The 24,771-nt window shown below is 38.2% G+C and overlaps 1 protein-coding gene across 2 annotated transcripts in view; it reads right to left on the reverse strand.

The window, feature by feature from the left end:
- The window catches only part of NELL2 (neural EGFL like 2), a 289,076-nt gene that overhangs the window by 80,975 nt on the left and 183,330 nt on the right, over window positions 1–24,771 (reverse strand). For both annotated transcript variants that reach the window (XM_037061082.1, XM_037061081.1), the window contains exons 15-16: window positions 13,368–13,490; window positions 11,322–11,417 (exon numbers count right to left, since the gene is read on the reverse strand). In XM_037061082.1, coding sequence (XP_036916977.1) covers window positions 11,322–11,417; window positions 13,368–13,490 — 219 coding nt within the window. The remainder of the gene's footprint in view (window positions 1–11,321; window positions 11,418–13,367; window positions 13,491–24,771) is intronic.

The following is a 24,771-nucleotide window of genomic DNA, read 5'->3' on the forward strand; positions in this document are numbered from 1 at the left end:
ATTCTATTAATAGTCACTGACTGCATAGTATATGCAAAGGATGATGCTAAGCCCTGTGAAAAGCACAAAATTGAAGGATTCACCTCCACTCTCAAGGAACCCACACTCCAGTAGAAGGAAATGGAGAAAGGGGAGAGGGAGAAAAGAAAGACAACTGAAGAAGAAAGTCAAAGTTAGATAGGGCAAGGGACACAGTGAATGTGGTCCTAAGATGTAAGAGATCAGAATTAAGAATCCAAAAATAAAACACCCTGGTAGAAGCAGCGTGGCCTTATTTGGGAGCTGAAAGCAGGGCGACCACAGGAGGTGCTTTCCAGTGCCTGTTACAGGTCACAGCGTTACTTTGAAACCATTGTTCCTGCTACTGGAATGACTTTGAATGTTGGTTCTGACTTTTGTCATGTTAGCTACCCTCCTCAGTTTATGTCACTTGCAAATTTGATTCACTTTTTGACTTGACTTTATACCCATTCTGATATTTAACTTCTGGGCCATATTTTAGTTTAAAAATGCCTGTAATCTATTTTATCATCTCAAAAAAGAAAAAAAAACACACAGAAGTTCTTAAGGAAGAGTCACCTATCAGTTGGAAAAAAAAAAAAAGGTCGACTAACTGCTATGGGCTTATCCTACCTGAGTCCCGGGGCTGCTTCCAGAAGTCCTACATGAAGGAAGAAATGGGAACTAACCACAGATGAGATCCCTCTAGGAAGAAACACAAGTTTTCTTTGAAAGCACCTGAAGTTTAGTGAAGAAAAAGAAGCAGCCCCAGCCCCAGCTCCACTCCCAGGAAACTCCATGAAGTTGTTCCTATTACCATCATTCTTTTTCACATCCCACAGACCTGCACTTTTGTCCTGCCACCACAGGCTTCATCTCACACTGTGCAAATGTGTGAGTGACCACTGTGCATCACCCACAGGTGACACCAAGCACCAACCAGATCAAATGCACAGCTAAAATGGGAGTGACTCTCTTCCTGACTCCAGCAATGCTGAGAAGTGCGTACCCTGAAAATCTTCTTTCTGCAAACATACTACTTACAAATATACAAGGTAAAATTTATAACTGAGTCAATTTTTTCCCACTATGCTGACATCCTGGTATAGTTAACAGCGGAGTTGGCACGAACTAGCCCAGAATGCCAACCAGCGACGGCTGCTGTTTTCCTGACACTGGAACACTTGCCTAGGTACAAGGCAACCTAGGCAGCTGTCTACCACTGGGGCCAATTTTTTTTTTTTAAATGGAAATTCCTACGTGGCCCAAGAATAAGCTGAAGAGCAGATTGGATCTTATGGCCCACATGGTGACAGCAGAGAGGACTCAGTCCTATATAAGGTCCAAGACTCCAGTAAAAAACAGGACTCTTGCAGGGCTGTCCTGCACTGCAAGTGAAGGACAGAAAGCACACACGTTCATAAAGACAAGACATCTGCTAGCACAGGTGGTCAGGAGAAGATATGCTACCCATGCCTGTGGTTGGGTAGGGAGAGAAACTGTTTGCTTTTACGGAGTTCTGAGGTTTAAACTTATACCATTTATGTGGTACACCACTGGAGGAAAGACTCAGGCATCATAGGTCAATAAAGGTTAGGTCAGATATCAAAAGTATAAAATGAATGAGAAAATACTGTAGCATGAGCAACTGTCAGCAAACGGAAGAAAAGGCAGATTTAGATGCCCTTGAACTTCAAATTACAGAGCAATATGAATATGTTTAAAATTGTTAAAGACATAAAAAAAGAAATTAAAACCACAAGAAAAGAATAAGAACTAAGGGGAAACATACCAAAAGATTTGTAAAAGAAAACTCCTACAGGATAGTTAATGAACTACAAAAAGCCAATGGATGAGCTAAACGAAGAATTAGAGCTGAAGGGATAACTAACTAGAGCTGATGGTCTCAGGGGGCAAATGTGACAAAATCAGGAAGGGCACAGCGCCGAGGCAGAGAAATGGAAAATACTAAAAAAAGGCTGAAACAGAAGATGATAAGGGCCAACATGTATCCAATAGGAAGTCCAGGGAAAGAATAAGGAGGGTGAGAGAAAAGCAACTTCAAGAAGATAAAGATTGATTGCTTTCCAAAATTGATGAAAGAGATGTCTCCTCAGATTCAACAACTGTAAAGGAGCCCCAAGCAAAATAAATAAAAATAAATTCCTGCCAGGACACAATTCATTGAAACCCCAAACCCCAAGGGAAAAGAGATCTTAAAAGTGATTAGAGTGAAAAAGCACTTTCAAACGAATTACAATTGAACTGACAGCAGGCCTGGAACAGAAGCCTCAAAGGCCCCAGGGCCCTGGAACACTTCCTTCCCAAGCCTCAGATGACACCACCTAGAATCAGGGCAATGGCACAGAGCCCACTTCAGACCAAGAGTCGGAAGTGAGTTTGCCACTAATACCCCTGCTCTACGAGAATACTGACATAGGTCCTGCAGTCGGGAAGAAAAAAGGAAGGGGAAAAAATGGAAAGCAAGAAGCAAAAATAATTTGAGTAAAAATAAAACACTGTGTCCTGGATATATTTTGAATTATAGAATACTAAGTCCCAGGTAGCTGTTCAGGTCTTTACGGCTTCTAATGTGTCTCCAGAATATTAAGTTTCTGCTTCTCTCACCATGCTTCTAACGAAGATAAGTGCATCAGCTTCTTTATGTACAAAAATATTTAGAATTTATGAATGAGAAAACTGTAAAACATTCCCAACCAAAGTATGGGGGTGCTCAAAGGAAGAGAGAGACCTTGGCCCCCGGTGTACACTTCATTGGCAACCACAGAGTTACAAATTAGAATTCCATGATTGCACGTAGCAGGCTCCTCTCAGTTTCAATTTCCAATTTAATCACTCTGTCTAATGGGGACATATTGGCAGTATTATTGTCAAGATATACTAGTTAGGGGGGAAAAAGCAATGAATAGAAAAGGGATACAAAGAAAATTTACTTGTCGCTATATGCTTTTTGTCCTTTTAAATTTTATACCATGTGCGTGTACTGCTTATTCAAAATATGAATGCTGTATGAATTAATTTTAAAATATTTAAAAATCTGAAAACTGACTTTGGTTTGTTCTATATAAAAAAACCAAGGGAATACAAATGGCATAATACAATGTAAATTACATTCAAAAGTGATCCATTGAAAAAATTATCAATACATTTAAAGCAAAAGTCCATGTTCCCAAATAATTCCACTTGACTTTTTTTCGGGGAGACCTTCCCTCTAATAGCTTGAGAGCATTTTTTCTCTTACATTACCTCCATGACGTGTCCTCATTTCCAACCTCAATTAGGCAGGCATTGCAATAAGAGTCTGAAAAATGTCTCCTCACAGTTGTTATCTATTATACATGACTGACACAAGGAATGAGGAAGTAAGACTTCTTTTCCAATTAACCTGAAGGACTTGGAAGAATGACTTTGAGATTTAAAACTAAGAACTTTTAACTACTTTCTGAATAATACAAAAACAGAATTCTAAAAAACATTAATTTTTTTAAGATTTGCATCTGAACTACAATAAAGCAATTTTCAGAAATGCAAAGAATGCATTATTGGTAACTTAAACATTTTAAATGATCAAAGTATAGTAAAATTATACTTAATGCTGGTTTATAAATGAATAAAAACTAGAATCACTTCTTATTCTAATCTTCACAATATCTCAGGGTACCCCAGTTAACTGAAGGATGTCTAAAAGCTTCAAACAGTTGTGTATATAAAATTTTACTTATATGTATAATACAATCACATATGCCTTGCTTACATTATTTTATTCAATCTCCAGAATGAATGCCTGAGGTAGATACTATTATCACCCTCATTTTGTATACATATGAAAATAAAGGCAGAGGAAAATAAAGTAACATAGAGGTCTGCAGAGCTGGTCAACAGTAGAGCTGGGACGCAAGCAATGTCTGTCTGACTTCAGTGTTTCTGTTTTTTCTATAATTACTTTAAATGCTCCAAGGAGGACCAAGGTTTGGCAGAACCTTAAGCAAATAAAGGGTTATTTAAGAGGTTTAGGATTACCAACTTAAAGAGAAGATATCTTAAGTAGCCAAGTTAACTCATATGCATGGTATGGTCAAAAGACTGGTGAGAGTTTTTGTATTCTTTAAAAAGAAATTTGTAACAGGAAAATGTACTCTTGTGATCTAAAGCCCTAATTCATCTAAAGTTCATTAGTACACATTCATCAAGTGTAATTCAATCACTTTCGTCATTAGATGCCAACTTTGACGGTCAGACGGGTCTCCACAAGTATGACTGGAGATCCTGTCTTAGGAGGACCGACGGTCCCTCCATGGATGTGTCCCCAGATTACAGAGGTCACCAAATGGTCTCTGCATCTTGCCTGGAATAGTGACTTTGATGGACACCGAGAAGGATCAGAGGCTGAACTTCCTTCATCCCAAATTTTATTTATTACAATGAAGTTTAGCTAATGATTTTTTGTGTAAGAAGTTTAGCTAGAGCAAAATGGATTTAAAATAATACTAGAAAAAGATCACCTTTATTGGTAAAGCAAAGGTATTTAAAGATTTTTCTTATTTTCTAACTATATTATCTCAATTTTTTCCTTAGTCTCCGTTTTTCCCCAGAAAAAGATACACCTTTTGGTAATGAAATTTTACTGAGTTGATTTGGTAAAAAAAAAAAAGAAAAAAAATATATAATGTACAAATATCTTGAGAATTTTCTCCTGCTTCTGAATATTTTCAGTCCTTCATGTAAAACAATATAAAATAATGTAAGCTTCTGAAAAACATATCTTTTTGAAAGAAAAAGCTATGTAATTATGAAATTAAATCAATGTACAGGGTCCAGCATAAATAATGCCCATGTATTATTACAAAATCATAAGCCTGTAATTCTGTAACATAACAATATCACACTCAAGCACACCATATGACATTTTAGGTGAAATGTTCAAATTAAAACTATACATTACTACACCCACATTATCACCCTGCCAACCACACTCAAGCAGGTCTTACTTTCGTTGGACCCTATATTTCTTTAATGATGAAAAATGTGCTAATTTAACCATATCCAAAGTTTTAATATAATTTGACATCAATAATAAATGCTAACTGTACTTACGGCTAGCAAAATTACTTTGTTACTATAAATGAAGTAAAGGATTTTTACCCTATACTGTAGCAATAATAACATAACTTTTAAAAACCAATCAACTTGAAGTTATATTTGAAGTAAAGCAACAGTCATATACACCCCATGTTTCATTTTATCATTTTGAAAGTAAAGCTATTAAAAAGCTATGAAAACACTTAGAAATGTACCTTAAATTTATATTCATTTAACTACTCACTAAAAATAATTAAAATCTCATTTCATGTTTTGATCTGTGGATAAGACACCCATTATTCCCCACACTGGAAAAAGAAGAAGCCATCTATCGCTAAAGAGTCTGATCTCTTTTTCTTTGATACTGCAGCATATGTATTTTTTTAGGCTTCCCATTTGATACCAACTTTTTCCAGTTATAAACATTCAACTTGACTCAAGTGAGCATTTACTTATAGGAAACTGTCAAATCTTTAAAGTTAGGGTTTAATTCATGATTGAAATATTTACTTTTAGTATATAAGACAGCTTTGCATATTAACTAGGTCATCAGACATGTTTGCTGAGGGTTAGCAACTGTGCAATAAATATAGTATGGCCGTGACACTGCTGTTCAATCTCATGCATAGATTTCTAATGCATTATTCTGTTATCCAAGAAGTAATCACCCTGCTAAATCCAAGTTAAACATCTGATGGAATATTAGGATGTTTAACTAAAAATTCAGTTGTGCTGCTGTTACATGGTGGTCGATTTTACACAGTGGCTACAAAAGAAGTCTATGAAAAATTAATTTTAATTAATAAAATGCATACACATAGTCCCTTTGTGAAGTTGGTAAATGTATTCAACCACTCCACCAATATACACATGAGGCAGAAATATGAGGCCTGTCCAGAAAAAGCTCAGCCATTATTAATCTAATGGCAATGGTTTACGCCACATCGAGGCAACCTGGCAGCCAAGGAGTGTAGACTGGAAGGCCCATGCGTGAACAATGATGACTTCACTGCACTAGTCAGTGGGAATAGTAGATGCTGGTGAGTGAGCATGTGTACCATGTGGCCATCACATTCAAAGTGACTGAGCAAGTAGAGCAATGAATCTGTATCAAATTTTGTGTTAAGCTTGAACAGTCCTCCATGGAAACTGTTCTGATGATTCATAAGGCCACAGGGATGGGCAACTGGTGATTGGCAGCTTCATCATGGCACATGCCGGCTCATGCATCACCTCTTATGCAGAGTTTTTTGGTGAAACATCAAATCACTTGGGTGACTCAATCTCCCTACACACCAGTTTTGGTCCCCTGTGACTTCTGGCTTTTCCCCAAACTAAAATCACCTTTGAAAGGGAAGAAATTTCAGACCATTGATGAGATTCAAGAAAAATACAACAGGGCAGCTGATAGAGATTGGGAGAACTGTGTGATGTCACAATGTACCTACTTTGAAGGGGACTGAGGTGTCATTGTCCTATGTACAATGTTTCTTATATCTTGTATCTTCTCCAATAAATGTCTCTATTTTTTGTAGTACATGGCTGGATACTTTCTGGACAGGCCTCATGGACTAAATAAATTAGGGGGAGCTAGTTCAGGGGAGACTTTCTCAACTAAAGTAACAAGACTTGGTAAATGTTATGCATTAGTATTGTCTCTCAAAAACCAGTAAATCTTGTCACTTCCTCCTGAATGAGTCCATTGTGAAGGCCCAGATAGCCACTAAGGCCAGGAATTAACCTATTTTCTAAGCTCTGAGGCAGCATCCAACCTCAGCAGTCCAAATTTAGGCCATTTCTATACTTAGGAAATCTTGGCAATCCTGTTGTTTTCCCTACCTTGGGAGAGGAAAACTGCCACGGTCTTCACTATTAATGACAACAGGATCACTTGAAAGGGTGAGCAGAACAAAAAGCACAGACCCCATGAGGCGTGACAGTAGAATGAATTCCTTAGCATATAGCATGGCACAGGAAAAGAGGAAAAAAAGAAGGAAGAAAAAAATGGAGAAAAGAAGGAAAAAGAAAACGGTGGACTAGGAATCAGTCCACCTGAGTTCTAAATTGCAGGTCCGTGTGAGTTCCTTCACCTCTCTGGGCCTTAATTCCCTCATTGGCTGTATGAGAGTACATGCCCCTGAGGCCTCTATAAACTAAAACTAAAAAATGTCCAGCAAATATGGAAGCAACCACATTTTCTTTTCCTTCTCTTCTAATTAACTACTTGCTTATGCCTAATTTTAAAATTTATTCACCAAATATCTGTGAAGTGCCTAATAAGGTGCAGGCCTTATAATATCTCTCAATGATTCAAAAGTGAACCAGATACAGTTTTTTATCGCCATGAAACTAAATGTCCGACTGGGTAGGAATGAGTTTAGGAAACAGAGGGACATGAGGGTGAAAGCTGGGTAGATAAGCAGAGGCCAAATCTTCAAGAGCCTTGTATGTCACATTCAGAAATATGACCTTTATCTTCAGGGTAACAGGGGATGCTGAAGTTTTATTCCCCTATGGGGTGAATGACAAGACTTGTGCTCTGATAGTCTGTGGAGACTGGATTGCAGAGAAATACACCTGAGAGTCCTGCATAGTACCAGCTAGAATGGAGAGAAATGGACCTAGTAAACAGAAGCAAAGGGCTTGACTGGATGTGAATGGCGATAAGAAGGGCATGAGTCCTTGACTACTGGCCAAGCAGACTCGGTAGATGAGGCTGCCACTCACTGAAATAAGGAGTAGAAGTTAAAGACCAGGTTTTGGTAATAGAAGAGGAAGAGGAAAAAGGTCATGAGTCATACAGGAGATGATGGGTTCATTGGGAGTGTTTGGGTTTAAGGTGCCCAAAGAAACATCCTGGGAGGCATTGGGTATTTGACTTTGAATCACCTTCCACAGAATAAAATAGCCATAATGTTCTTTATGTATCATCAAAGATTCTCTCCCTAGTAGTTCTTAACTCTTTGTTAAATATAGAACATATGAAATCTTTAAATGCTGTGAGTTTTCTTTAAAGAAAAATGTACACATACACAGTTATTTGGGGAATTCATGGACCCCCAAAGTCTACAGAGCAGGAATTCCAAGTTAAGGATCTCTTGCAGGAGGTAGAAAGAAGGCAATGATTGAAAAAGGAAGTAAGTCCCTCTGAGTAGATGAGAGAAACATAGAAAACAGTTTGGTTGTTTAGAGTTAGTAGTACTAGCAATGTCAGACAGCAGGTATGGCAAACGTCTGACTTGATGCTCACCAAACCAGTTTCATCTTCCTGGACCCTCAGTTCAACGACACTTCCTACATAATCCATGTGACTAGTTCTTACCAATGGAATGAGAGAGGAAGGACACTTCTGACCTGAGGCAGTAACGTGGGGGTCTATTCTCTATGGCTTCTTCGTGAAATGGTGACAGCCAGGTCCCTGGTTTGGGCAATCCCAACCCCAATGCCCCTCAGCACTCACCACCTCCACATTTGACAAACTGAACTGAGATGACTAAGCAATAATATATTTTTTGTATTAACAACTGAAATTTGGAGATTAACATGGAAGCTGATGTTAGTTATCTTTATTATTAAAGTAAGTATCAGTAATAATATCTATCATGCATAAGGTCCACAGGTCAATAAAATAATTTTACACTATCTTTCTTAATTTCCTTTATAGCACCACTACATGACAACATTTTATGTATCTAATTTTTTCCTTTTCACAGTCCCTAGACCCTAAATTTCAGGCAGACAGGGAATATGTTTTGTTCACTGCTATATCTTGTTTCTAGATATATATAACAGATCCTAAATACATATTTTCAAATGCATGAATAAATAAATTATTTTGCATGAGCCTCTTCTTACCTAAAGTTATTTTTTAAGGGGCACACTTCAATTTATAACTGCACCAACAAAAGTGATGCTGTTGGAAGCTGAGGGGTTAGGAGCTAACATGGAGCAATAACTGGGACAGCTGCTTTGAGGCAAGTGGTAGCGTTACCTGTTCCCAGATAAGAGGCAGGAGTGCTTGCTTCTCAAATAGGGAAATTTGATCTTGAGCCAAGAGATCCCAGAAAGCAGAAATAAACTATGACCCAATGTCTTAAAGCTCCAACTTTACTCAATGTACGTAAGTTAAATATTTTCATATATTATAAAATAGAAATAAATGAATATTTTACTAAGATAAAACATAGTGTTTTGAACACATTTTGACCCTTGTGGTGGGCCATTTTGGAACCTTAGATGAAGCTAATTTCTCTCCTCTGTCATTAGAGAGATGTTAGTCGAAATTCTATAAAGCACCAATATAGATAAAATGCCTGGGTTTAGGAGTAGAAAGATCTCTGTGTTAAGCTGCTAATTCTGTGATCTTAGAAAAATACTAATCACCGTGAACCCAATATTCTCATATGTAAATGGCGATAATATCTACCCGGCAGGAGACTTGTGAAGAATAAGTTGATACATGGAGAGTACAAGACACTGAGAAGTTACATAAGTTGTGCAAGGCCACGTGCAAGCACGTGAATGGTGGAACTAGGTTTGGACCCCACATCTGTCCTTCTCAAAGTCGGAGGCTGTTACAGACAGCTACTCAGAGTACCTCTGCGGTCATCTTTTCATAGGCTGGAAGTTCAAGAATATTTTTTTTAAATAGAGAAAGATAAATATTCTTTTGGGTTATTTTTAACACTGGTATTAAATTTTACATTGCTTAAATTAATCTTATGTCACTCCAGATTTTAAGACTCTCATCACATAATTCTCTTTTAAATCATAGTAGAAGAATAATATGCAGAATTGGGCAAGGCCATTAATCATCCCCAATTTAATGGGACAACCTTTATTTCAAAGTTGCACACCAATGAAATACTCTGAAAAAGCCAGTATTTCATCATTGACTCCGCACCTGAGGAAGTACAAATCACTGTGTTCGGAAAGCATAGCTGCCTGACGCAAGGTCCACAGTGTACTTCAATGCGCATGGGTACTACTTCAATGTACTATTGGAGATCACAGGACACAGAACCATTGTGTTGAAAGGACTTGGTTTTGATCTAGCCAATCCTAGGATAGTTAATTACCAAAAGCTTGTATTGTTTAACAAGTTCATAAGCCCTGTGGGTGAGGCACATACACAACAAGCTTGGGAACTCCTGATTTAGGAGGCGATCCCTTTAAGAAAGAGTCCCAATCAAACACAGCTACTATGTGTTTCTATCAGAGACCTTAGTAACCAATTAGCCAGTGAAGTTTCAAAAACAGCACATAAAGATACTTGTTGGAAGAAATGGTCTAGTGATGCAAACCCTTTTTTGAGCTATTTAGTGAAATTTTCACTTCTCAAAAGGAGCAGAACACTTTCTGTCTCACATTCTGACCAGTCAGTGTTTTTATTAAAGCAGATGACTTTGCAAGTGGGATTGAGGCAAGACCTGCGCTGCTTCCACTGCACTGAGATTTATGGAAAAAGCACTGTGGGCGGCAACCACCAGGCACTGAGGGCAGCTCTCTCTGAATGAGCATAACCAGGCTTTTGGAGGCCATTGGCTATTAGAACCCACTCATCCCAAAGCAACCAAAACTACTACTGACATGGATTTGATCAGGACCTAATACGCAAAACACTTTTTTTATTCTCAAGGTACATTTTCAACTGAAGAAGCATCTTTTGGGTCATAAGCTATATATAAACTATACATATTTTAAAAATTTTAATAGTTTCTAATATTAGCATCCATCAGAAAGAGTAAGTAGAGGAATGATTAAGTGAGCAGTGACTAAGAAGTAGAAAACCTTAAATACTTTGTAAATAAACAATAAATGAGTATTGAATGGGCCTGGTAAAAATGAAAAATTCTTGCAGTGTGTCCTAGGAAGTGAGTTGGCCATAAAATTGAAGTCTATGCTTTAATATAGTCAAACAGACTCTAGGAAGAATGGGCTGAAAATGAATAAAATAAATTATGAAGCATAAAATCCTGCACAATCCCACATATCTTTCTGAAAACACTTAACATGCTTCTAGTTATAATAGCTGCACAACCTCCTCAGAGTGACTGGGGAAATACCCGTGAATATGCATCACTGAGACCTCCTCCCTCCCAGCACTTCCTTTTTAATAGCTCTGTGCTCTGAGATCCCACTTGAAACGTTATTTTCCTCGTGGATTACTTTATCCATTAGTGTAAAAATTCATTTGCTAGAAGATAGAATGATATTCTTACCTGTTTCGCAGCTGGGCCCAGTGAAGCCCTGGGGGCAGGCGCACACATTTGCAGCAATACAAGCTCCTCCATTCCTACAGCCGTCTTTGCAAAATGCTAGAATAATTCAGATACATGATTTTAGCACTTTAGAAGTAAGTAGTTCACAATACTCTAAGTCTAGCCTTTCTCTATCCCCTTGGAGATATGGACATCAAATTATAAATGCTATTCTAATTTCATATTCATACAATATTTTCCATACAGGTAAGAAATTTCAACACCATTTGTAAAACAGTGTTCTTTCCAATGTCAATTTTTTTACCTGTAAAATAAAATACTAAACTTTCTATTTTAAAAAAATGTTTTGCACTACAGGAGGTATGTTACAATCAGGATTTCACATCATTAGAACAATCCAGGTTGAACTCAAACCTAAAAAATGGCAGCGATCCTCATTAGTTTTCTAAAGGAGCAAACTACTATCTAGAGAATAGAATAAGGAAATAGAAAATGACTAAATCATATGAGGCTCTGATCATTCTACACACTGGCCAAAGTAACAAAATGTTAGAGAAATGCCCCATCTTTCAAAGACTTTAAAATCAGTCCTGGGGCCGAAGTAGCCAATAGTAAGAAGAATTTGCTATAGTGCTCTTCAGAGTCTTGCATTCCCCTGCAAAGGAGAGGTCAGGATCCAGGATCAAGGCCAAAGAACCTGTATAGCCTATGGTCTTAGAGTGAGCTTGCAAGTGAGCGGGAAAAAGAGTCAAGGCTTGAGCCATTGCAAAGGTGATCTTTTGAGATGCGCTGCCTTCAAAGAAGATGAGAAAAACAAGACATACGAGGCTGAGCACCCTTAGAAGCTTCCATTTCCACTTCAGCTTCTTTGGCTCTGTAAGGGTCAGGAGCTGTTTTCTCAGCCTGGCAAGGTCTGGTGTAGATGAATTAGGTCAGCTTGTTACAGTCAGTGGGGCAAGGCATTCTCCACAATACTCTAGATTACAGATGCCCACAGACTTTGACCAGCCAGAGTAATCCTCTGGCCCATTCCTACCTGCATCAATGTTTCCGGGTCACTGCAGTAACACCCAACCCTTATTATCCGCCCCCCGTAGTACTGCAGCAAATTGATTTCAGTGAACTCCAGGATGAAGGACAGAGTCTATTTGAAAAATGGGCCATTTTGAAGCTTAAAACACCTAAATTAGACAAATAAAAATAAATCTGTATGACATAATAATGAATATGGATTTTGTCTTCCGGGAGCTGGTAGAGTTTCTGAAATAGAACCTCTATTTCCCTAGTGAAGACGGAGGTAAGCTCATCTGATGAAGGAAATGAAGGCATTTTTAGAGTGAATTAACAGATGATAGTAAACGATAGTTGGAATATCCCCTGGTGGAAATGAAAACCTGACCTCAACAGGACCTTTAAAAGAATTATTTCTTGGTATTAAAAAGAAACTAAAATGGGAAACTGTAAAATGTAGAGAACCAATATTTCCAGTTAATTAGTATCAGCAGCTCAAGAGAGAAGACAGAGAAGAAAAACCTATGAGACTTGAAACCCAGATATTTCACAGTGGAATGTGTTGCTTCCAAAAAACAAAAAAAGCTGTCAATTTTGAAATTCAAAAAGAAGTATCTGAACCTAAGAGAAAACTGGTAAACAGGATGGACAGGAAGGTGAAGCTCAAGAGTTGAAGGAACAGAGTAGGCAAACTGCAAGCAGGGGAGCTGGGTTCAGACAGTAAAATGTCGAAGTTTAACATTTCAAGGGTGGGGGAGTTCTGTAAAACAATGCCCAGGATGTGATCTACTACAGAGGAACAGAGATGGAAACCACTGTGGTTGAGGTCCAGGAACCTACAGTCAAAGCTGTTGAACAGTCTGGCCACTTAAATACTGATGCAGCCAGGAGGAAGGCCACGAGCCACGCTGCAAAGCTCTCCATGACTGCGGACAGTGCACGGAAGGTAGATGACAGTGCTGAGAAGAGGTGGAGGGATGTAAAGGTGAGTGACATCTCTGTAATGGAAGAGGTGCTGGCGCTGAAACCTGTTACCTTTGCACATGGTTCCATTCCCTGTGTAGCCTGGTTTGCAAACACAGTTATGTCCTCCAACAGTATTGAAGCATAGAGCGTTTTTGTCACAGTTGTGCTGATTTGTGATGCACTCATCATGTTCTGAAATGAGGAAGACAATTTTGTTACTCAGAGGTAAATTTTCAGACAGTACCTGCATCTTGGTTACTGCAGTATCTTTTTCAAACACAGACATACACAGATTACATACAAAGGAATAACATATCTTAAAGTATTGTATAATCCTCTTGAAGTACATGCATAGTTTATAGATACACAAAGCTTGAATACAAAAGGATTTGAACAAAAGGCCCACCAATAATAGGAAGTAAGAGAAAGAGAGAATAAGCAATGGTGGGAATCAGTTCTCAAAAGTGCATCTCACAGCCAGCTGTGTATGGGCTCTGTGGTGAACATTCAGGACGCTATTCCCATTAAATACATCTGCCCCCCGCGTCTTTCCTGGAGCATGAGAAGGATAACAGAAAACAATGTGAAACTATCGCTCTGTGAATTTTGACCTCCAGGATAATGGAGCTGAAGCTGTGGGAGTCAGGCACAGTTGACACTTGCATCCACACTTGCAGGCATAAAGCTGCATATGCAAACTGCTGGGGAAATACCCTCCTGAGTAAGTTCCCTCCCTCTGTGAAGATGCCATCGCGCTTCTGCTAAGACTAACCTGTCTTTATAACATAAGCAAATATAAACCTTATCCAATCAATATGATACTCCATTTAACTGCATATAACTCAGCTCTTTTGTAACCCTGGAAGCTGTTGTTCCTCCCAGGACTTCTGTAAGAGGGGCAAACCAACATCACTGTCAGCACTTGAAAGGCAAGTCAGTGGTGGTTCAGAGCCCCGAAGTGGTTCACACCCTGCCTGAGCTCCCAGGAATACTGTAACTCCAGAACTCCAGCTCAGTGTCCAGCAAAAATGTAACGGAAGGGAATAAGTACTGTGTACATGAGAAAGAAAACGGATCTAATATCAAAATCAGATGAGTACAAATAAAATATAAGTGAGAAAATACATACAAATTAGTTAAGTCATCCAAAATCTCTCCTTACTTCTCTGTCTCTCATAAATATTATTTTAAAAATAAATACATATTTTAATGTACTTACATTGATCAAGCCATTAATTTACTATAATGTAAGCCATCAAACAAAAATAATTGCCTTTCATGTTAGAACTTTGTAGTCCAGACAGTATATATATTATTCCAGATAATACATTATAACAGTAATATGCCTAGAACTTTGAAAAAATTTCCTTGGGCATATACTGTTGAAATTAGATGTTTTTAAGCTGATAAAATATTGATAACAATTCTGTTATCCAACCACAAAGCTATGATAGTTTTAACTATAGCTTGGTAATAATCTTAGAGATTATTCCCAATAATTCTTCAGAGGAAAGAGATTTCCTTTAGTTTTATACAATTTTGTAACAGCATGAAGAGATCATTTATTCTCCAAATTCCTGGCTGTATTTTTACCAAATTATATAAAATTTCACATTGATTATCTAGTATCAGAACCTTTCATAGTTTTTATAAATTCATATATATTGATGATGGTTTAGAAAAGAGCTGGGTTAGACATGGGTTTCCTAATTGGGGCTACCTTGGACCACCATAAAATTTCAGAGGGACCATAATGGGCAGCCCACCTACCTTCGGTTCAGCTGCCTGGAGCAATAGAAACCCATGTCTGCCACCACATTTGTCCCCAGCGCAGTTCAAAGTGCAGCAGTTCATCTATAAATCTCCACACAGACAGCCATAACCCCTCTAAGACAGCTGCTGACTGACTGGATGCTGTTTTCACCCCTGTCTTGGTTGTTTTCTTAATTACATGGTACTCACTGGGTGGGGGTAGGGCCTAACAAGATTCGTCTAGTGAGGAGTATGATAATGTTCAATAATCATTAAATAATTACACAACCTGGGGTTTGTTTATTTCTGTTGTCATTCTCATGGTCACTGAAACGAGCGAGTCTGCTCCTAAGCAATTCAAGGGTGAAGACAGTTTTTAAGTTTTTTAACTACCTCTGTGCCTTTACACATATTGTTCCCTGTGCCTGAAGAGCCTGCCCCGTGATTCTCCTGGGAGACTCTTATCACTTTGAAAGATGCCACTAAAATGTCACATTTTATGTGACTTACTCTCCATCTCCTGCAGAGTTAGGGGCTGCTGCCTGTTTACCTAGCACAGTATACAGGCTGTTATTATATTTTATCATAATTGTGTACTTCTCATTGGCCCTCCAGCCTCAAGCCCTTTATGGGACTGAATTTTTAGATCAGAATTTTGTACTTTTCCTTGTGCTAATTTCAGCACTCAAAGAAGGTTTCTTGAATAAATGACTGAAAGAATGAATGACCACATGGAGAAAGCTAGAACCTATTTCTTCTGCCATTATCATTCATATCAATCTTAATTTGTTCAATTGTAGACTAAATGCTGAGTGGAAAGCTATTAGAAACCTACATTGTTTTTCACTGATTTTAATATGTTTTTTTAAAATTTGGGATATTTCAGGTATCCGTTAAGATAGAAGGACATATTTTGAAAACAGAAAATATGAATTACTTTACAATATCACTTTAAAATTTTTGCACACTACTTAGAGTTGATTGTACTTATAATTATAAAGTAAACTGTAACCTCAGAAAAATCCTTTAAAAAAGCTATAAGCTCACAGAGGAATTTACTTTAATTTCATAGCCCTTCACAACACAGAATGTGAATGAAACGAGCAGCAAATATTTCATAAGGACACCGCAATACATGGTTAGTTATTGCTACTCCAAGTCCGGTTCCGGTCAAATGTCATCTTCTCCCTCTTTCCCTGTCTCACATGTCCCCAGGGACCCCCCACCAACCCATCAGACAGCTTCTCCATTTTTAATACTTCCTCTAGTGCTTTTCAACATCTAAGAAGTAAAATTAAATATAATAAAGAAAGGAGGGAAGTACACATTACAATGTAAATCAATACTATGTTCCAGCGTTTGAGAAGAGCACGTCAGGATGCAATAACAAGTGAATTACAAGTTTTATTTCACATATATTGAAAAGCAGACATTTCAGATCTGAGATTTCTGAACCAGCTCATAAGAATCAATGCTATTCTCACATCCTCATAAAATTTCATTATGTGTGTGAAATGACAGACCAAGTAGCGGCTGGGATTGAAACTGAGTACTTTTCTAATTCATCTTCATGAAAAATACCCCCACATTATTTTAATCAAAATGTAATCATATCCATATCTACAAATTTCAAATTGAAATAAAATGGAGAAAGAAATAAACAGATAGATGGAAAACACTATCAGTCAGCAGTGCTAAACAAAAGTAATGAGGGTGTCAATCACTGCACTATACTACACACAATCAGTAATCTTATAGAGACAAGCAGGCAAAGATGTTTCCTATGCGCCGTAATTTGTCGGCTCTGTAGCTTTACATATAATGTACAACTGATTCCATACCAGTGATGAGTCAATGTAGTAAAAGTCCCCTACAGAAAAAAAAAGTAATATGCACACCTGAGTTCATCAAAATGCAGATGTTATACATTACAATAATACTTAATCATTTAGTTTCAGTGACTAACTCCTGACCTAGGTAGGTTAATGTACCTAGAACCATTTTAATTCCATTTTGGAAGAGCATATTTTTTCTAGAAATTTGTCCATTCTGCTCTGGTTATCAAATTTCTTGGCATATAGTTGTTCATAGTAATTTCTTATAATCATTTGTATTTCTGTGGTATCAGTTGTAATTTCTCCTCTTTCACTTCTCATTTTATTGACTTGGGTCCTCTCCCGTTTTTCCTTGATGAGTCCAGTTAACGGTTTGTCGATTTTGTTTATCTTTTCAAAGAACCAGCTCCTGGATTTATTGATCTTTTGAATTGTTCTTTTAGTCTGTATGTCATTTAATTCTGCTTTGATCTTGGTTATTTACTTCCTTCTACTCTCCTGGGCTTTGTTTGTCATTGTTCCTTCAGTTCTTGTAGATGTGGGGTTAGGTTGTTTATTCGAAATGTGCCTATCTTTTTTAGGTAAGCCTGTATCGCTATGAACTTCCCTCTCAGGACTGCCTTCACTGTGTCCCTTAGGTTTTGGACGGTTGTGTGTTCATTTTCATTTGTTTCCAGAAACTTTTTGATTTCTTCCTTGATCTCATTATTAACCCATTCATTATTTAATAATGTGCTATTCAGTCTCTATAAGTTTGAATGTTTTTGAGTTTTTTCCTTGAGGTTGGTTTCTAGTTTCAGGCCCCTGTAGACTGAGAAAATGTTTGATATGATTTCAGTTTTTTTTAAATTTGTTGAGGCTTGATCATTGGTCTATCTTTAAAAATGTTCCATGTGGATTTGAAAAGAATGGGGTTTTTTTTTTGTTTCTTTGGGATGCAAGGTTCTATATATATATATGTATCAGTTAAGGCCATTTGATTTATTGTGCTGTTCAATGCTACTATATCCTTGTTGATATTTTGTTTGGATGATCTGTCCATTTTTGACAGTAGGGTGTTAAAATCCTCTACTGTAATTGTGTTGCTGTCTACATCTTTCTTGAAGTCCTCCAAGATTTTCCTTATATATTTGGGTGCTCCTATGTTATGTACATATATATTTATAATGTTTGTGTCTTCTTGATGTATTCTTCCTTTGAGTATTATGAAGTATCCTTCTGTGTCTCTTTTCATGGCCTTTGTTTTGAAATCTATTTTGTCTCATATAAATATTGCCACCCCAGTTCTTTTTCCCTATCCGTTTGCTTGGAATGTTTTTTTTTTTCCCAATCCTTCACTTTCAATCTGTGTAGGTCTTTTGTTCTGAGGTGGATCTACAATAGCCAAGTGCTGGAAGCAACCTAAGTGCCTAGTAGTAAATGAGTGGATCAAGAAACTGTGGTACATTTACATAATGGAATACTACGCAGCAGGAAAAAAGAAGGAACTCCTACCCTTCACGACAGCATGGATGAAACTGGAGAGCATTATGCTAAGTGAAATAAGCCAGGTATTGAAAGACAAATACCGTATGATCTCACCTATAAGTGGAACCTAATCAGCAAAACAAATAAGCAAGTGAAATATAACCAGAGATATTGAAATAAAAAACAAACTAACAGTGACCAGAGGGGAGGGCAGAGGGGAATAATGGGGAAAAGAAGGGAAGGGTCATCAAGGAACATGTATAAAGGGCCCATAGACAAAGCCAAAGTGGGGTAGGACTGAGGATGGGAGGTGGGGGGAGGTTTGGGCAGGGAAAAATGATGATGGGAAAATGGAGACAACTGTACTTGAACAATAATAAAAAAAGAAGGAAAGAAAAACATTTTAAGACTCTCACACCTGACACGTCAATTGTCATAATAATGTACAGTTGAACTTAAATTGAGTTTTTATTTTATTTTTGTACAAGTACATTTGTAAATTGAGTTTTACATTTGATATTAATATTGATCTGTTTCCAGAATGAATGTACTATCTCAACACAAAGTGGCCACTCTAAAATTCACACAGCTCTTTTCACAATAACTTCAAAACAGACATATAACACATGTAGCACACGTACTAATCAAGAATTGCGCTATGACCCAAAATGCAAATGTTACAAAAAATATGAGAAAAGCAATTATTTAAATACATCACCATTTCAATTAAATATAATTTTCTCTAATATCTACTGTATATTAGCTTCTTCTTGGAATAAAAAGGTGGTTAAAAACAGTAGCTGCTCTCAAAAAGCTGAACGTTTACTTAGAAAGATAAGACAAAAACATATGCTTTTAGTACCGGCTTCATTATGAGAAATACAAGTGTTTTCTTTACAGAGGGTTACAAAGATCAAAGGAGGAAGTCATTTCTGGTTGAATCAGGTGAGAATTCAAGAAGACTTGCATGGAGAATAGGATATTTCACATGGATAGTTTTTTATGTGTGGGGGGGGTAAGTGTAGAATCCAACCTGAAATAGCAATCCTGTACTTCACCTCTTTTGTCTTTGTGATCTCGAGGCTGTTACAAATTTGAATGAACCTGGATGATTTGTAACAATGGAAGCTACAATACCGTGCTTTGCATGGAGCACATACTTTGGAACATACATGATCTCATTTAATCCTCATTCTAATTTGCAAACATTAGCATTACTTTTTAGAAAATTAAACTGGGCTTGGAGAAGTTGTGACGTGTCCGAGATCACACAGGTTACAGAGCTCCTAAGTGGCCGAGCTGTGAATCCGGACATCTAACTCCAAAAACCAGGTTGTCGATTGCTATGTGACATACTTAATACTTGTGTTTTACCCAATCTATTTCTTTTTTCCTAATGTTCTTTGTAATTACACAGACGCTTTTAATGCTTACACAGTTTATTGTCTTTTGTTGTATTTGGAGTCTTCTTTTTCTTCGCAATTAGGAATTTACCCTCTTTACTATATTTTGTAGAATTTTAACCCTATAGGAGCCTTATTAAAATTTTAGAACTCTTCAGAACAAAGGACTGAGGTAGTTCTTTTCATACTAAAATCCACACTTGCACAAGGTTGAGACAGGTTTTTAAAAGTAAAGGAAGATATCCAATATGATTAACTACAAATACCTGGGATCCTAGCACTAATTCTCCTGACTTAAAAACCTCTGGAAGCTCGACATTAATGCAGTTGGCAAACAGACAGCTCTAATGTCTGAGAGTCTTCCATCCAGTACCAGTGGTCCAGCCCTGGTGAGCATCCGCTGCTTCTGGATTCTGCTGCACATCCCAGCAGTATCCCCAATCCTCTGGCAGACACCTTTGTACAGGAGATTCCCCTCTTCTGGTAACAGAATATAATAAACCGCCCTAGCTAGCCCACTACCCTACAAGAATCCTTTTCCCTCTGATGCATTTCTTCAGCCACAATTATTGTATGGTCTATGATGTATCTTCTATTCTCCCATGCAAATTTAGAAAGGTTGAGAAAACAAGCAGCCATTTTATTACACAGCGTAAGTTCTACAAAGAAAGCTGCTCCACTTTTCCTGACCACAGAGTTTCCTGGAAGATTTTACATTACATAAATTCTCTCTGCAAATGTGGCAGAAAATGGCTATAAACATAGCAACGAGCTACTTCTGGTCTAAGTATTATCTGATTTTTAGAAACCTGAGAACATGCTCCCTCAGACTGAAGACTGATTAAGTCTTGGAGCAAGGAAGCTCACAGAAGTGTAAATTAAATTTGAGGAGCTTAAAATAACACCATCAAACTATAGGTGGTTTATCTTAAAAATCAACAGCTGCTTAGTCATTTTTATCTTATATTCTGTAGACCAGAAATACTGCCTTCAGATACCAACGGGTTTTTGTAGAAGCTCATCCATGAAGTTCATTCACATGCGTCCCCGCCAAAGTAAATATGTAGTTGTCTGCACTGGCCTGTGAAGAGCATCAGAACACGACCGTCCACAGGTTTATAATACCAAGACCTCTGGTTTTATTCTATAGAAAATGGCAACAACTGTGAGTGCTCAGATGAAAGATGCCACCTCTGTTCTACCAAAGTAAACAACTCTTAGGACTTGTCCTCTGCTCCTTAGTATGGTCTCGAGATAATTATCCTGCAGCGGAGCTTTCCAAAGTGAGTACAAACTGAGTTTAAAGAACGTCCTATAGCACCACTCAACAACGCCCAGATGGAACTCCTTCCTTCCTTCTCCCTCTTTCATTCATTCCCTTCCTCACCTGTAGTGGTTTGGCATCTGGAAGCATTTTTCTGGTTTCTAAAATCCCATCACTTTCAATGGTTACATCAAGAAAAAAAATGCTTGCTGTCATACTTCCTCAAATCTGTTCATTCTGTTTCTTATGATTAGCTTATTCACTCACTATCACAGAGAAAAATCTATTTGTTACCATGTCATTTTAACAGAAATATACTTTTAACACTCTAAAGTAAATACAAGAAATTATACTTTAATTTTGCTCAATGCCCACATTAACAGCAAACCCACTGAAATTCATTCTTAATGCCTAAGTATGTTTTGTTCACTACCCATTTCCTGTTCACTGAACACACCAATTCGATGCTGACTTCTTGTTATTCTTCACTATGTTTGGCAACCAGAAATTTGCTTGGAGTACTTTCCTCTGATATGCTTGGTTTATTTTCTTCTAGTCTTTTCAATGATATGCTTGGCCTCCTTTCCTAATCCTTATTTGATCAAGAATTTTAATGACAAAAGCACATTCTAATTTCCTCTGTACTTTTACAATAATTTTACAAGTTAATCTATATTATGACTTCATGGCAAAAACTTTCGTTTTATTTAGTGTTTAATAAAATTAATTTTGTCTGAACACACTGTAGGGCAACAAAATTCTGGTAACTATCAGCCAGGTAATTTACATGTACTCTTTCAAAACACATTTACAAAGCTTCTGCTCCATAGTTCTAGTTCTCTAAGGGATACCAAGGATGCGTGAACTGGGTCACAGGATCCCAAGGAATTTTTGAGTTATTAGAGGAATGGTGATGTGCACAGATAAATATGAAGTATTGTAGAAGACTTTCAGTGCTATAAAGATAAAATAATAATAGCAACAATATTGGCAATAGCAAATTCCTAAGTGCTTACTACATGCTGTGAATCACTGCATTAAGTGTTTTATATACATTATCCCCTTCGGTCATCACAAGTATCTGTTCAGATAGGTACTATTGTTGTTCCTACAGCACAAATAGGAATGCAAAGCTTTCTTAAAGCAAATACAGATCTTGCCCAACATCATTTAGCTAGGAAGTGACAAGGCCAGGATTTGCATTTGCCTACAGTGTTTTTAAAAACTGAAACCTATAAACCAAGATCTCGTGAGGCTTACAGAGGAAGTGATGAGGACTGACAAGGACCTGGGAAAGTATTCTGTGGGAAAGAAGCCAAGGAAGGGGGTATGGAAAGACAGGAAGGGTTTTAACAGAAAAAGGGTAAAGATAAGAAAGAGCCTTCCACATGGACACAGGTACACAGAGAAAAGCAGAGGGTGTGGTGGACCTGGAGGTGTCTGACCTGCCCCAGGAGATGACTGGAAGGGCGTGGTAAGGAGTAAGTGTGGGTAGGGTCAGGAACACAACATGATTTTGTCTGGTGGGCAACAAACAGCCACTTCCAGCTGTACAATAAACGGTGTCATGATAAAATTAGGGTAGATTTGAGGGACATCAACAGCAATGTGTAGACAAGAAGAGACTAAGTTTCCTGGGCAAAACGGGTGCCTCATGTCAGTGAGATAGCACTCCTCTCTCACTTTGTAATCCTTCTTTCTTCCTTTTATTCTTCTCTCTCAGAGTCAGATTACATTATTACTGAGACTTGAGACGGGGTCTGTGCAACACTGAGAAGTGGAGCAAAAGTTCAGGAGGCAGAGAAAGGAAAGGGGGAGGGGAAGAAAGCAAACAGAATCTGAATGCGTATTAACTGCCAAGCACTGTGCTGAGTAATGCACAGTGCTTCGCAGCATCAGGAAGTACTAGAGGATGGGTGGGTGGGGGTGGGGGGGGGATACTTGGGAAGCTAGCCAGAAAGTCCTAAGATTCAAATCCCTTTAAGGAGGGAATTGTGCCTTCCTCACTTTATACATCCCAGTCCCTATGCTTTTGTGGAATGAAACCATGTCAAAGAGAGGCCCTGGCATAGAACGAACACAGTGACGGAAAAAGAGGGGCAGATTGAGACACTGAATGGACGGTCCTACCCTATCAATATTTCAGCTGAGGAGAAGAAGGCATATAAAACAACTCAGGTTTCAAATCTGGGTAACTGGCAAGATGGTAGTGAGTTGAATATAAGTTAGAGCACTTCTTACTTTTAGGGATTTTGTTATTCTTGTTTCATTTGGTTTTTATGGGAAAGTAGACAATAGAATGAAGAAATCAATTATAAAAATAAAGATCGTATAGGGAATTGGATTTGACCTGCTGATGGTAACAACAAACTGAGCAAACACTCCCCACTCGAAATCTGTCTCTTATGGTAAACCCTCGGGGCTTATTCATCAAATGCCCTCAGCATCCATCACAATGACTGATACGAAATTGGTCTCCACTGAGTATTTGTTACAGAGTGAATCGATCACTAAGAAGTGTGTCTCAATCTAACGTGCAAAACATTCAGAGATCTGCTACTGCAAAATATTCGAGTTAGTCTAAGTGAGAGTCCTGTGTGTCTCCTGTTTTCTCTTTTACTCCCCTCAGCAGCTACGCTGCCCTTCATTCAAATGCTTGCTCCACATTTATCCCCTTGCTCTCTGCACAGAACCCCATCCACAACTTCACAGAAAACCCTCCAGGTCACCAGGAAAGAACACCCTCATATTTCACACCCACAGATGAATCCACAACTAAAACTGTGCTTAAGCCTTTCTTCCTCCCATGCCAGGAATCGGGGAGCCAACAAAGACTCCTCTTGCCGGCCTCCCCCACACATTTGGGGACGGGTTACCTGAACTCTGCCTCCTTGGCCGTTCACATTTCCATCCCCATCTCAATCCCCACTGCTGTGTGGCTGCCCAAGTTTGGGCACGAAAATATATACTTTTGATTATGTATAGCTTCATGGTGACAACCTTGCCCCAGCTTTGTCCATCTCTAAATAATTATCAGAGTAACTTTTCAAATAAAATCTGATCTTTCTCTCTCCTCTCAATCTTCTCTTGATTTTTTAGGGACACCCCATTGTTTTCATGAGCCATCAAGGTACTATTTACTCATTAAGACTTTCATCATGACCCTTTGCTCTTACCAAACTGCACCATTTACAGCTCTCCCATTACATCCTTTTATCTTCATGCATTGAGACTCTACTAAAGGCTGAGGATCACACCAGCCAATCCCTGTACATTTCACACAGGTGTACCTGCTTTTTTGCCCAGAAAGCCCTTCCTCTCTTTCTCTGCCTAACTTTCCTACTCATCTCCCACTCAGATCAGACAATACCTCCTTCATACTACTTGGCCATAAAAATGAAGATTTTACAGTTTGCAGCAGCATGGATGGACCTGGAGAACATTATGCTAAGGGAAATAAGCCAGGCAGAGAAAGACAAACACCATATGATTTCACCCATATGTGGAATCTAATTGAACAAACTGAACAAACAAGCAAAACAGAGACAGACTCATAGATGGAGGGCAGGCTGGCAACTATGGGGTGGGGGGTGGGAGTGGGGGACTGAGCAAACAAAAAAGGACCCGTGGACATGGACAACAGTGTGGCGATTGTGGGGGGAGATGAGGAGGGTATAAGGTAGATAAATGGTCCTGGAAAAATACAATAAACAATAAAGAAAACATTAAAAAAAACTCTCAGTCTAATTTAG

The sequence above is a fragment of the Sturnira hondurensis genome, unplaced genomic scaffold (assembly GCF_014824575.4).
Source record: "Sturnira hondurensis isolate 20B ecotype Veracruz unplaced genomic scaffold, ASM1482457v3 Scaffold0013190, whole genome shotgun sequence".
NCBI lineage: Eukaryota > Metazoa > Chordata > Mammalia > Chiroptera > Phyllostomidae > Sturnira > Sturnira hondurensis.